This window comes from Molossus molossus, unplaced genomic scaffold, assembly GCF_014108415.1.
Source record: "Molossus molossus isolate mMolMol1 unplaced genomic scaffold, mMolMol1.p scaffold_m16_p_3, whole genome shotgun sequence".
Lineage (NCBI taxonomy): Eukaryota > Metazoa > Chordata > Mammalia > Chiroptera > Molossidae > Molossus > Molossus molossus.
In genome coordinates this window covers 72,964,329-72,980,324 of record NW_023425366.1, presented here as the reverse complement: position 1 = coordinate 72,980,324, position 15,996 = coordinate 72,964,329, and the positions used below count along the sequence as shown (strand labels likewise).

Sequence of the window (15,996 nt, the reverse complement as noted above, 5' to 3'; positions counted from 1 at the left end):
GAGGTGCCTCTGACAGGTACTGCTGCCTCTTTACACGGGCCAGCAGAGCTGCTGCTTTTCTGCCATCTGGTCCTTATCTGCATCCTCGAGAGGTATGTAAATTCACAACTGAGCACCAGGCCCACTCTAACTATTAAGGGACCACCCCACAGTATATTAAAAGGTTCACATCAATGTATGCAATTTAAATGCACATGCATATAATTAACTAGACACATTACCAGTGTGAGCTGCTAATTTGGAATGAGACACAAAAGACTGGAATATGTGTAGTGGAAAAAAAAAACACGCTAAAATTAAAATGACTACATAATGAAAACTGCTTCATGCTGTGTCTACTATTTTCACGTAAACTTAATATAACTGTAAATATATTTTAATGAACAGTAGAAGAGGCAATTACAAAGAGCAAAGGAGGGCAGTGCAACAGTGAAACATCATCAGAATAGCTCTTTGCCTTGATATTAAAAGTGCCGCCTAAAGACAGGGGAGGAATTATAACTTCATAATTTCAGGGAGAAATGTTTACTTTATTAGAGACAAAGCCCTATTTGCCAACCTGCTGTCAATGAAAATAGAACAGTCAAGTGAATACAAGGAAACCCTATCTAACCAACGGTAGAGAGAGGAAACCCTAGCTTGATGTTTTAGTGTTAAAATATCCTAATATTAGCTTTGTCTTCGTTTACTAAAACACCTTTGTAGTCCCATAAAGTTTCCACTAGAGCATGAATAGGTTCTTGATATTCTTAAGCTTCAAAAACCATTATAGGTATAATCACCAAAAATATATGTGAAAGTTTGGAAATCTTTTAAGTACCGTGTGTCTCTTAGAGCAACTGACAAATAGGTTTGCATCTGTAAAATGAGTGTGATAAATTCCACAACTTAAATATTTTAGAAAAATAATGCAGGGCTTTTGACAGTGATAGATTTTTGTTATTAGTATTATAATTCAGGTGGGACAGATAAGAGGCTAAGCAGCTGGAAAACAGCCGCTGTTTCCAGGGCTGAGCCTGTGTAGCATTGGGGGTAGGGAACAGAGGATGTTTTTGTGAAGCAACTGAGTTCATCCCGTGAAACATCCTGTGAGCTCTAATTCCTTAAAGATCAATGGATTTTGCTAAATATTGGGGGGGGGGGGGCGGTAAAAAAATCTATCCCATCTTTAAATGGAGAGTAAGGCTGGGTTGCGGAAGTCAGAGTCACCGGAACAGTTTTACTTAATGCGTATCTCCCAGTTTTCACATTGAACAGACAACAGAGAGAGCCTACTTTTCAATGTTAGAGGAACACTTTGGGCTTGGTTAAAAGAAGATGAATAACAGCATCGATTACTGTCCTTGTTTTATGGTTATAAAGTCAATTATAACCAGCCTAGAGATTGAGTGGAAATATGGGCTGCCAGACAGATTTTAAAAATCTATTTAAAATGATATGGGTATAATGTCATTAAGAATTCCAATTACTTAATGATGCAACTGAACGGCTAAGCGCAGTAGATTGCTTGCTCGAGGAGATTCAACCAGTGCACACATCTCCAGCTCCTAATAATGATGCCTTTCCAATCTGGCTCAGCATTTGCAAGCAACTTATATTCATAGACCTATGGAATTTTAGAACATAGAGGAGTTCTCTAAATGATCAAGTGAGAATCTCTTGATAATATGAAGGAGCTGGGACCAGCCCACATGGGATGGGTAATGTGTCCAGGGAATCTAGCCAGTGACTTCATTACTCTTTTGAGCAAAATAATACATGTGGCCATTACGTTACTCAAAGTTACTGTTTTCACTTTCATTTACATTTTTCTTTGAATTCTCTTTCCCCAACTTAGACGTCCTTTGCATATACAATAGCAAAATAGTGTATTAAAAAATATGAATATATTTTTTTAAATAGCCAAAATAATGTGTTGGCTCTGAAATTCCCTTAACATGAGAACACTGAATTAGGCTTAGTTCATTTAATATATTTTTCCTTAATATTTAGAACCATAGTGACATTTCATCTTTTTTTAAACTTTTTTTCTTTATTGATTAAAAAAATTTTTTTTTATTGATTTGAGAGAGAGAGGAAGGGAGAGGGAGAGAGAGACAGAAACACTGCTGCCTCCTGCATGCCCCCAATGGGGATCAGGCTCACAACCTGGGCATGTGCCCTGACCAGAAATCGAACCGGCGACTTCTTGGTGCATGGGTCAATGCTCAACCACTGAGCCACACTGGCTGGGCATGACGTTTTATCTTTTTACTCATTCTCTTCAACCAAGGTGAAACTAAAGCAGATTTTTAAATTCACATCCTTTCCGGCTATTCTTAATCATTTTAATCCAAAGGTAAATTTTGCTAATTTCAGAGGACTTAGTTTCAAAACATAAAAATCAAAGGATGTGATTTGCTGAATAAAATTCAGAAAAGCTATCAGAGAATAATCTTTTAATTCCAAAATTTTATTTACAAAAATTTAGTGAAGAGCAAAAACTGGAATGTTGATATCAAAGGGTATTAATTGTGATTTATTCACTCCATTTTAATATAAACCTAGTCATGTGAGTGGGTTCCTATGTGATACGCCCCTCTCATCAAATACTTAAGCCTATTAACAAATGCTTTGATGTTACTTGGTCCATGGAGAGTTCCACTAATTGCCCTGTGCTTTAACAGTTCCAAATATGTATAACAATTGCTTATTATAAAAATGACTAGACAGCAGTTGCAGTGTGCCTTGCACTAGCCTAAGGAGTATTAGCATACACAGAGAAAAGTCTAATCGTCTATAGGATTATGCATAAACAAGACCACAAAAAGGATCCCTTCCCAATGCAAAGGAGGACACACTAGTCATTCTGTACTGTTAAATAAGTAAGAGTGATTCTTGCTATTGGTGCAAAATATGAGGCTTAAAATGCACAGCTATTTTCAAAGTCCACTGATCTTACTCCCCAAAAAACAAAATTAACGGAAAGATCTCAAGCCATAATTATGCTGTAAGCTTCTGATGGTAGAAAACATATCTATTTATCTTAGAACCTCCCATAGCATCTGCTGCATATAACAAGCATTTAATAGATGCTTATTGATTGTTCATGACATGATATTAAGGCTCACCACAGTGATTAAAATAAATTATAAAACTGCAACAGCTACTTGAATAAATGAGACCCAGTGGGCTGAAAAATAAATAACTGGATTTGGAACTAGACAACCTAGGGTTCAATCCTGGTCTGACACTAACCAGCTATGTTTCCTTGAGCAGGTTACTGAATCTCTGAGCTGGCTCCTGTCTGTAAAGTGGGGGTAATATATAACATCTGCTTTGCAAGACGCTGGGATATAATGAAATGGTGTACACAGATTACCCAGCATGGTGTCTGGGATGAAAGAGCGCTCAATGAATACAACCAGTGTGCTCTTTGGGTTGAATCACAAACTTAAAAAAACAAAACAAAAAAAAACATCAGAGTATCTATTATTTAAATTTTTAATCTTTCTTTTCAAGTTGTATATATACCTTTACACACTCTCTCTGACAACAGACATATATATATTAAGTCAATGTCAAAGACTGATGGATGTGCTCCAGAGCAGACTAAATGACTGTGATAATCAAAACATGAGAACTACCTGATGCAAAAGAACAATGTTCTTTTCCAAAAAGGAAATATTCTGCTTATATATTAATCAGCTGTAAAATATGTAAACGCACTTTGTACTTATTAAAAACACACATTTTCTACACCCCTTTGTACTATGGGCCCCCTATCCCTTACCAGTAGCTTCCAGTGGACGAAGGCATATTGCATCCAAAAAGTAACATATGATGGACAGTATCCATGCTGGCATGAGGTTTGAAGTCAACTGTTAAGAGAAAGTAATACATGAATGTGAATACAAGTTACACTTCTGCGTTCAAATGTCACAAGAGACTATTCAACAGTTCAAATAGCTGTATAACAAAGATGTTTTGACGCTCTTAGGAGAGAATGTCCTGGTTGTATAAACTGTCTTATTCCTTAAGATGGGCATGATTTGATCATTTAATTTAGTATGATAGTAAACTGTTACATAACAAAAAGAAAATAATTAACTAGTAGCTTGAAACTACACCTATACCCACACACTTTTTAACGAAGACCCCATTTAAAGTGATGGGAACATAATGTGAGCATAAAATTAAAGCTCCAAGCCATGGATTTACAATACGTTTCCTCCGACTTCAGCAGAATGCTGAATACCATGAAACAATGCACAACACTACACCAGAAACCACAGTGAGTGGTCAAACATGAGCCAAAGGACTCAGAATACAAGCGTGATGCCATCTTAAAACAACAATAATCACTAGGATGTGATCTAGAGAAACAATTTACTAGAAAAGTGAAAAATTTATCTTTACAAAAATACGGAGATTACTGTGCAGGATGAGCACCATGCACTTGTTAAAGGGATACTGACATGCAAGGTCATTTCTCTTTTTCTCTTCATAATAGTGGTGGAAAGACATTAAAACAAAGGAAGTAAATCAAAGCTAAGTGTACGATTATGTATAATCAATATTAAGCACGGGTTCCCAGTCCTGGTTTGGGTTGGGCTCATCTCCTTTCCTCTGCATTCAAAATGTTGTCCCAAGCGGCAGCTTACAAGCCGCCTTTACACATACAAATGCTAAATAGCCTAAAATTATCTTAAGTCTCAAGTGTGTATAGAACTGCATCTTTTAGCTCTTTTTGTCTGTTTGATAAAATTAATAAAGCATCCTGTATTGCTAAAATATGTATCTGAGATATGAGTATTTATAAAATAAAAAATGTTCTACTATAGCACCGTGACTTCCAAAGTGTGGCTGATTAGAAAACACAGGCCACCTACTATGAGATGTTGAATTACAACTTTCAGGGAAAATAAAAAGCCTTTCATTTACTGCCGTGAAAATAAGAATTTAAAGCCTAGGAAAAAAAATCTTAAGATTTTTATACCCCCATTTAAAAAACGAACAGAGGATGGCTGGAAAATGGACTTGATGTAACCTGAGGCTTTGTTTTCTATTACAAAAGAACACAGTAAGCCTAGGAGATTGAAGAAGATACTAGGAAGGAAAGAATCAATTGGAAGTTATAACAGTTCGCAAATCATAGAAAATCATATTGTTACCAAGCCTTAGTTTGTTACCAAGAGAAAGAGAAAGCAAAAGGGATTCTATCTCCATAGACACTCTCACGCTGAAGGCAGGCTCTCCTTCCTCTCTCCCATAAACATCTCAGGGATCATTTCTGGCAGAAGGAAAACTGAAAAAACCCTGAGGTGGGAGTATCTGGTCTGCACTTGTCTTTTATTCACTTTAAATTTATTTTGGTATGTGATACACTTTATGTTATTCATTTTTATCAAATGGCTTATATCACTCCATAAACATCTATAAAATTTGGGTCTGATTGTATGTATCTGCCTCCTATTTTTTTTTTTAATATAAATATCTCTCTGCCAATCAATGAAGGGTTTGTCAAACAAGAGGCGGGCTCCTCTGCTTTTTCAGAACCTATGTAGATGATCATATGGTTCCTATCTCCCTTAGATTCTATTATTATGAGTAAATTATATTAACAGATTTCCTAAAATTTAATCATTCTGAGAATTTCTGTTTTGAACCAACATGACCAAGTGAATTTTATCAAGAATTAAATTCATAAAGATATATGTAACACTATTTTTACTGCACCATTATTTATAATAGCCAAGACACAGAAACAGCCTAAGCACCCACTAACAAATGACTGGATAAAAAAGACACATGTCTCTCTCTCTCTATGTATATATCTATATATCTATCTATATATCTATATATCTATATAGATATATATCTCTCTATCTATCTATCTATTTATATATCTATATATATCTATATAGATATATAGATCTATAGATATATATAGATATATATATCACAGAATACTATTTAGCCATAAAATAAGATTAAATATTGCTATTTGTGACAACATGGATGGATCTTGAGAATATTATGCCAAGTGAAATAAGTCAGATGGGAAAGGACAAAAACTGTATCATTTCACTTACATGTAGACTATAAAACAAAAAGTAACAAACAAACAAATCAATACAGAATGGTAGTTACTAGAGGAGAAGGGGGCAGGAAGAGGGTGAAGTGGGTATAGGCAGGGCCAAATTATGGTAACAGAAAGAAACTAGACTTCAGGTAGAGAGCATGCAATAGAGTACACAGATGCTGAATTACAATCCTATATACCCAAAAATTATATAATGTTATTAACCAATGTCACCACAATAGATTTAATTTTTAAAAATCTGTTGGATGCAAAAGAATGTGAGTTTGAGGTGTCAGCTAAAAATCCAGGTGAAAATATCCTGCAGAATATTAGAATTGTGTGACTTCTATTCAAGAAAGAGACCAGAGAATTGCACATTTGGAAATCACTCAAAAATTGAATCTTGAAGCCAGGAGGGTGGACAAAAGCACCAAAAAGGAAAGTAAGAACCATAGAGAAGGCTCAGAATAAGTTTTAGATAAAGCCCTGAGCTGTCAGGATCTGTGCAGGAGACCCCAACAGTGTCTTTTTTTATATTAACACACTGTGTGAACTACTGAAAAACAAGGCAAACAAAATTTGAAAAAACAGTCAGCTACCATTAAATTTATAAAATGAAGAATATATATTTTAAAGAATACATTTTTATTGAATTTTTTTTAGAGCGAGAGGAAGGGAGAGAGAAATAGAAACATCGATGTGAGAAAGACACATCTATCAGTTGCCTTCTGCATGCCCCCTACTGGGGATTGAGCCCAAAACCTGAGCATGTGCCCAGTCTGGAATCGAACTGGCACCTCTCAGTCCATGGGACGATGCTCAATCCACTGAGCAACACTGGCCAGGCCTATAAAATAAATCTTAATAAGCAAAGACTCAGGTAAGAACAGAGAGGAGATCTGTTGAGAGAGGAATAGACAATGAAGACAACATACAATCCCTGTGGCTTTTCACTGGGCAGGAAAGTTAAATGTTTGGCCGGGGCCCCTCTTATGCAAGGCAATCTTCTAACTGCCCTTTGTGAAGTAAAGGGCAAAAATTATTCAAAGTATAACATCTCCCACCATTTTCTGACTTTTTTCTCCTTCTAACATACTATTTTTGGAGCCACTTACTAGATATGTGTCTAATTTTAGTTTTTATAATGAGAAATGTAGAGGTTCAGAACAAGCCACTCCAAGATGTGCCTCAGTGGTATGGGGATTATTCTGAGCTAAAGGCAACTGAGACCCTGCACGCTCAAAGAAATGTCTGCTCCCCTCCTTACCTAGCTAGAATTTAAATCAGGAGCCTGGCCTAATGACGAGGATTATCACCAGAAATGACTTTTTACCTATGTGTATGGCAAGGCAAACTAATAATTGCTGACCATGTGGTCTCCCTGAAATAACTCTCTGAAGCCCCAATTGTATTCCCTCCTCCCTAGCTCAGAATGTCTTATGTATCCATTTTCCCTTTCTTCTATGAACCCCTCATGCATGTAGGGTCTCTGACTCTATATATGGTGGTGATATATATATATAATTAAATTTGGTTATTTTCTCTTGTTAATCTGTCTCATGTCTATTTGATTATTAGATCAGCCAAACAACCTTGAGAGTAGAGGAAAGTTCCTCCCACAGAAACAGATCAATATCTTTAAGTGGTAGTAAAAGAACATCCCTCAGAGTTCCCTTTCATGAACACTCTCACTGACTCATACATTCCTTCAGAAATTCAAGATGTAATTTAAATGCTAAGTAAATTATTAGTACAGAGTGAAAACAAGCACCTGACCAACTTTTTCATACCTAACTAAAGAGTATATTGATGTATTGGTATTGTTATAGCTCAAAATACAATTCATTGCAAGCTGAAATGAAAAATACCTCCAGCAAAAAGAATGTCATATCAAGATGTAAATCTAAAACAAACAGTGGATGCCATAAAATAAAGCAGGACTTAGACAATTTCACTGAAGGGCCTGCTACCAGTGGTGGGGAGGGGTCAACTGGGAAAAGACTGGCTGACAGGTTCATTTCTTAGGTTGGCCCCATTCCTACTTACTATGCCTGGCTGTACAAAACAAGACCCCAACCCTGGTGAATAACAATGAGGTCCACTACGTAGGCTGGAGATTTCAGCACTGCAAAAAATAGAATGTGGAAAAATATTCTAAAGTCACATCTTAAAAGAAATCCCACTTCCTTCTTATTTTCCCATCATACACCAAAGAAATAAAGGATCCAAGAGGAAGAGAACGAGAGGCTAATAATGAAAACCACTACATTTAAGTGTGCAATTCTGACAGGCAGAATAAACAAAGGCAGCCCTGGTGACAAACAGGCAAAAATACAGTCACGTGCGAATGCGAGGGAATGTTATATCTGATAAGATTAAAAGTGCCACCGACTCTTCTAACACAATAATAAGATGACAGTTGCTTAAGTGAAAATGTTACTTCAGTCTCAAGGGGTGTTAGCAGTTCAGATTGCCTGCTGTAGAAGATCAAGGAAAATTTCAGAGGCAAATAAGTGTGAATAAGTCCTGGGACCCAAATTCTTCTGAAGGACTAAAACTCCACAAATAGTGACTCACGCGCATTAATTAAAGGAAATACAATGACACACAGTACATAGGCTGAAGGAGTTCTCAAAAGATAATGCCATCTGAAATGAAAGACTTGAAAGTATGTGTGTGGGTGACATATTGAGCAAAGAGATAACTAGGTCTATTTTCTGGAGTTCTAAGCAAAATTTGTTCTAACTGCATGAGGTTGTTGGGGATTTATGGCTTCTTTTAGCTAACATCAGACTACAATCAGGGCCATAAAATACATGAAGAATGTGACCTAAGAAAGAATTTCATTTAGCACTTGGCTTTCTATTTTTGCTTTCCAAAAGGATATCCGGGCCTGCATGTCAAATGTTGACATATCTACCAGACCTAGGACGTAGAAAGACTTTGAAGAACATATACAGCCAAGTGAAAGAATGAACAATTAGTGAGATATCCATGTACATATAAACCAACTATAAATTACCACTGACAATGGCTGGAACACCCTCTTTAGCTGAAGATATGCAGAAAAGGAATACTATAGACTATAGATAATGAACCTATTGAACAAAAAAGAACTGATTTGTAAATGCAAGTTTGGATCTCCAGAACTTAGGCATTCTTGAATTGCTGTCTGTATGTATCATTAGAGATAATTATTGTGAACTCTGTTTATGTTTTCCTCCAAGTGGAATCATATTATACACAATAAACAGTTTATTTTGCATATTGTGGCTATTTTTTACATGTTACTAAACAATTTTCTTCAATAGTACTTTTCACTTGGTTCTGTGCATCAGTATTACCTTGTTCAAAATACAGGTGCCTTGCCTTGCCAGTGTGGCTCAGTGGTTGAGCATTGACCCATGCACCAAAAGGTCACTAGTTCGATTCCCTATCAGGGCACATGCCCAGGTTGTGGGCCCAATCCCCAGTGGGGGCATGCAGGAGGCAGCCAATCGATGTTCTCTCTTATCAGTGTTTCTATCTCTCCCTCTGTTTACCTCTCTCTAAAAATCAATAAAGAAAAAAAAAATACAGGTGCCTAGGGTCAATGCTAGATCAGTCCTGCCTCTTCCTTAATCAATATTTTATTTAAATCTCCTGAGGTCATTCTAGGAAAGTGTATCTTTGAAAAGTTTCACAGATGAATAATAGGCGACTCTGCCACAATCAACATTTTTAGTGGCTGAAGATACTGTACTGTGTGAGCATGCTGAGGATTCAGTAAATTCATCCTGGTTAACTTGGACTACCTTGCTCTTTTAAATACATAGGACAAAGAGTAAAAACAAGCTTTCTTTGAAAATAAGTATACAGAAAGAGTTTCTGAAGGTAAAAATTAGTTAATCCTTTAGAGTTGTTTCAATATTGAGAGGATAGAGAGGTATAAGTTTCAAGAAACAATAACGTAAAAGAGTTGTTACAGTGAAAAAAATGTTCGGGCCCCAATTTTAGTATCCTCACATAAACATTTCTTTAGTTCCAAGAAATAAAGATTATACTTCAAAAACCATTGATAGGAACTGAAGATAATGCTCTAAAGTGTAATTTAAGTGTGGGATATGATCAACTTTAATGTTTGTCATCTTGCCGTTGAACCAAAAGGTTCAGAGAAATGTAAAGCTCACAGCAGTATAGTCCATTTGGCAGCATTTTAAAAACCCACAGCAATGGCAGATTATATTAGCTTCTGCCAGCTTCCCACATGTCCATAAAGCAATCCCACATTGACATAAAGACCTTTTGCTTGAACATTCTAATCAGAAAATTGAACAGAGAAATTGTCATTAACTCTCACTAGCATGGACAATGATATACATTCAGAAAGCATCCTCAATGTGGTTTACAAGGACTTTAAGCTACTGTTGCCAAATTGTCCAAGAAATGAGATACCTGAGCAAGCCTATACATTGAACACAAATTAAAAATGAAATAATCCTCACCTCTGAATGAAGGAATTTTAGCACAGAAAAGAATTAGGCTTCTAGATGATATACCTTTTAAAAGTGAACTTTTTGGTACATGCCAGAACTGACTAAATAATCAATAAAATACACTTTATTAGCCAGGCTACACAAGATAAAATAGTATAAGCTTCACTAAGCTCAGTTTTTGTAATGTCACTCCTGTAACAGCTCCCTATTAATTTTTCTCTGGAATCAAGTGCACATCCTCCTCCTTGCCTTTTCAGGTCACGCATGATACTGCCCCAGCGTGCCAGCCCACCACGTCTCTCACACCACAGCCCCCAACCTCCGTTCTGCCCCCACACCAGGCAGCCCACCTCTCTGAACTGCCAGAACCACTAACATTTACTGAGGCTTACTCTGTGCCAGGCTCATTTACTTCTCACAACGACCACAGGAGTCTGGTCTCTTTTCCCTTGCACAGATGAGCCTGAGGCCATGCAGCTAGCAAGCATTGAGGCTCATGCTCCTGCCCAATGCTCATCTCATTGGCCGCTGAAATATTCTCCTCCCCTCTGCAGATCCAAATAGACCACCTTCCCCGATCCAGGTCAAATCTTGCCTAGCTCTCTCATAAAATTTTTTCTGACTAGAAAAACCCATACTGATCTTTATAGAAGTCCCTCACTGAAACAGCTGAAGTGGCTATTTCAGAATGACTGTCAAAGTGCCCCAAACCCCATGCCACTGAAGGACGTTTGCACATCAGCTCTTAGTCAAACCTGGGCTTTCTGAATTGGACATTTTACAGAGGGTAGGAGTATTGCTGGCATTTTAATATTACTGCATTAAAACAACTATGTCTGTATGTCAATTACTTTCTTGTATATATACATTTATTTTTTTATTGAGATGTAATTGGCATATAACATTATCATTGTTTCAGGTGTACAACATAATGATTCAATATCTGTATATATTATAAAATCAACACCACAATAAGTCCAGTTAACATCCATCAGTTAAGTTTTGATAATCTCTAGATGTATCTAGTTAAAGACATTCCTAAATCTCAGCTTTATAAAATATAGTAAAATGATTCCTACTTCCTTCCCTTCCCTTTTTTTATTACCTGAGAAAACCTTGAGGTTTGTTGACGGTCAAGTTGGAAACATGACCATTTGTGTGACCAAAAGATAGAGGACATTTAAGAAATACTCTGCGGGAACAAGACAGGGATGCCCACGTTTGCCACTCTTATTTAACATAGTACTGGAAGTTTTAGCCACAGCAATTAGACATGAAGAAAAAATAAAGGGGATCCAAATTGTAAAGGAGGAAGTTAAACTGTAATTCTTTGCAGAAAACATGATATTGTACATAGAAAACCCTAAAGACTCCATCAAAAATCTATTTGAGTTGATAAATGAATTTGGCAAAGTAGCAGGATACAAAATTAACATCAAGAAATCGATGACATTCTTATACACCAATGATGAACTCACAGAAAGAGAAACTAAAAAAACAATACCATTTACCATTGCAGAAAAAAAAAAAAAAAAATTAAGATACCTAGAAATAAACTTAATCAAAGAAGTAAAGGATCTCTTCACAGAAAACTACAGGTCATTGAAAGAAGAAATGAAGATATAAAAAAGTGGAAGCATATACCTTGTTCATGGATTGGAAGAAATGACATCATTAAAATGTCCATACTATCCAAAGCAATCTGTAGATTCAATGTGATCCCCATCAATATACCAATGACATATTTAACAGAACTAGAACAAATACTCCAAAAGTTTATACGGAACCAAAAAAGACCCCAAATAGCACAGCAATCTTGAAAAAGAAGAACAAAGTAGGAGGGATCCCATTTACCAGATATCAGGTTATACTACAAAGCCATTGTAATCAAAACAGCCTGGTACTGGCACAAGAACAAGCAGATAGATCAATGGAACAGAACAGAGAACCCAGAAATTGACCCAAGACAATATGCTCAATTAATATTTGACAAGGTGACAAGAGCATAGAGTGGAGTCAAGACAGCCTCTTTAATAAATGGTGTTGGGAAAATTGGACAGCTATTTGCAAAAAATGAAGCTAGACTACCAACTTACACCATACACAAGAATAAACTCAAAATGGATAAAAGACTTAAATGTAACTCGTGAATCCATAAAAAATCTAGAAGACAATGCAGGCAACAAAATTTCAGACATCATACGCAGAAGAATTTTCACTGATACATCACCTAAGGCAACAGAAACAAAGGAAAAAATGAACCCATGGGACTACATTAAACTAAAAAGCTTCTGCACAGCAAAAGAAACAATCATCAAAATGGAAAGAGAACCCACTATATCCGAGGCCATAATTGCCAATGATACATCATTAAGGAGTTAATTTCCAAAATATATAGAGTGCTCATACAACTCAACAAAAGGAAGACAAAGAACCCAATTATAAAATGGGCAGAGGAGTTGAATAGACACCTCTCCAAACAGGACATACAAATGGCCAAGAGACATATGCAAAAATGCTCAACGTCACTAGATTAGAGAGATGCAAATTGAAACAACTATGAGGTATCACCTCACACCTGTCAGAATGGCCGCCATCAACAAATCATCAAACAACAAGTGTCGGTGAGGGTGTAGAGAAAAGGGGACTCTAGTACACTGCTGGTGGGAATGCAGACTGGTGTAGCAACTGTGGAAAACACTATGGTGTTACCTCAAAAAGTTAAAAATTGAACTGCCATTTGATCCAGTGATCCCACTTCTAGGAATATACCCTAAGAAGCCTGAAACACTAATCAGAAAGAATATATGTACCCCTATGTTCATAGCAGCACTATTTACAATAGCTAAGATCTAGAAACAACCCAAGTGTCCATCAGTAGATGAGTGGATAAAAAAGCTATGGTACATGTATACAATGGAATACTATGCAGCTGTAAGAAAGAAAGATCTCTTATCCTTTGAGATGACATGGAGGGACTTGGAGAATATTATGCTGAGTGAAATAAGCCAAGCAGAGAAAGACAAATAACACATGATCTCACTTATTTGTGGAATATAATGAACAAAACAAACTGATGAACAAAACTGACCCAGAGACATAGAGGTGGGGTACAGACTGACAAACCTCAGAGGGAGGTGTTAGGGGAGGAAGAGATACACCGCAGCACTTATATGCATGTACGCATGATCAATAGACACAGAGAGCAAAGCTGGGGATGGGGCGGGGGGAATGGGGAGGAGGGTGTTAATGGTGGAAGAAAGAGAAACATCTGTAACAAAAACAAATTAATAAAAAAATAATTAAAAGAACAAACAAACATCATATCCCATTTTCAACCCATTAATTAGAAATAAAGGTACAATTTGGTAAAAACAAAAAAACAAACAAACAAACTCTGAGGCAGGGTCCATAGCAGCAGCTTCTCCTTCATGTTAATGACCGAGCAAATTAGGTTTTGTCCACTTGTCAGAGACCTTAGTTAGAGTATCTTACTCATGCTATGTCAGCTCTCTTCAACTAGCTTTCACTAAGAAACTAGAACAGCTTCCTAGGGTGCCTGCTGGGAGGTACCCAACGGTCATGTTGGAGACACAGGCCACATTACTCATGTTGCAGAAAATCCTAAGTGAGAAAAGCAAGGGTGTGTAGTCAACTAATTAGAAGAAAAGGTGACAGAGGGATTGCATGGGGATGGGGACTTACACACACACACACACACACACACACACACGCACACTTTCATTTACTGCTGTCAAAGCCATAAAATGTAAATATATGAGCACTGCAACCATGCCAGACCTTGAACTTTATAGTCACCCTATGTAGTAACCCATAAACATGATCAGAAATAGGTTGTTCCGCAGTTTTTGAAGTATCCCAGCATCACCTGAACATGTGCTTTGTTTAAGAAAGGTCACATTTGGATATATTCAAGTCTAACAGTGCAATTCTGCAGCAGAAATTGTTCTACATTCAAGAGAGAAGCCCAGGAAAACAAAAAGCAATGAATCATTAGATTAATTTCATCTGTTTCTAAACTCAATGGCTTCTATCTCATTTGTATAGTGCAATTTGATAGATAGGGACCTGCCATCATTCACTAAGGAAAAGACACATTTATTTACTGGTCATCCATGTGAAGGAAAGCAAGTGGATAACGATGACAGTCAAATTTCCTGGCTGAATGGGCTGCTGTCAGAACCAATTCCTCTGAGTGTCTGTAAAACACCTTTTAGACAGCATCACAGTTCAGTGGTCAAATGCAGATTTTATCATACCTTTACCCATTCCGATTCTGAGATTTCTTAGTAAAACAATAAACAAAAGCAGTGCTCTAGGGAGAGCGGTGATTTTGTTCAAAATATAAAAATTATACTTATCTTCAGTCTAGTATTTCCCCAAACGCCTACTTTAATTCACATTTAATAATTCAATGCAGACAAATAAACACATCAAATGTTGTGTGTGCTCATATGTAAATATGACAGGCATATGCACATATAAATTCCATGACAGCTATGATGGGGTAGTCTCAAAATTAAGAAGTATGTTTGTCTAAAATGAGTTACCTAATTAGACACTCAAGCGTAAAGCCCAATTTATGATTTATTCAAGTGCAACTTTGGCTTTTAACACCATCAAGACACTGTTTTAGTCTTAGTAAATGATGTGAATTGTACTCTTTCTTTTGTTATTATTATTTTTCTTCAGAAATCTTCAAAGTACAGGAGAAAACCCTTTTCATATGTCCTGACGTTTGTAGTCTTGCTTTCTTGAATTCTGCCAGGCTGTGATTTCCTTGAATTTGTATTGTACCTCACCTCCCTGTTGCCTTGTCCAACAACTGGCACACAGCAGAATTTATGAACAAGTGGCTTTTCTTACAAAACACTTATTAGCTTATATTCAAACAAGAGTATAATTTAAGGCACAGAGGAAAATTGGCTACTATTCAATATGTTGCCTTAGAAAGTGGCCAAACAAACAAAACACGTTCTCAGTGTTCCCTCATGTAGTAAGCGAGCAATTACTGAGGCCCTACGTAGCCTGTGGCGTAGATCCAGCTGGCATTCAAAAATTTAAAAGGCGTAGCTAATAAAAGCAAAAGGTATAAAATGATAAAAGTGTCATAAGAAAAGAATAAACAAAGTATTACAGGTCTTTACAAGTCTTCCTTTATGAGGACAAGATACCCTGCAACCTAGAATTTGGGACAACCCACAGAAAGGCTTCCCTCATGACAAAGCCTTGGTTAGCACTGCCAAACGTTCACTTTGGGAGTCTGGAAGAGCTATGTATGATCACCCTGCCAACATACATCCTAAACGCACAAGCCCCCTTCCACTTGCAAACCTTTAAAATTTCATGTGTACTGGGTTTTCTTTCCTAGGATGGTTTAAGGTTTACTTACTTTTTGGCCAAAATGACCAGAGTGTTTGTGACCAGTAGGGAGTG

General features: G+C 36.9%; 1 protein-coding gene across 6 annotated transcripts in view; it reads right to left on the bottom strand.

Annotated features, from left to right (window-relative positions):
• The window catches only part of PAM (peptidylglycine alpha-amidating monooxygenase), a 164,496-nt gene that overhangs the window by 103,253 nt on the left and 45,247 nt on the right, over positions 1-15,996 (bottom strand). For all 6 annotated transcript variants that reach the window (XM_036279562.1, XM_036279563.1, XM_036279564.1 and 3 more), the window contains exon 4: positions 3,773-3,860. In XM_036279562.1, coding sequence (XP_036135455.1) covers positions 3,773-3,860 — 88 coding nt within the window. The remainder of the gene's footprint in view (positions 1-3,772; positions 3,861-15,996) is intronic.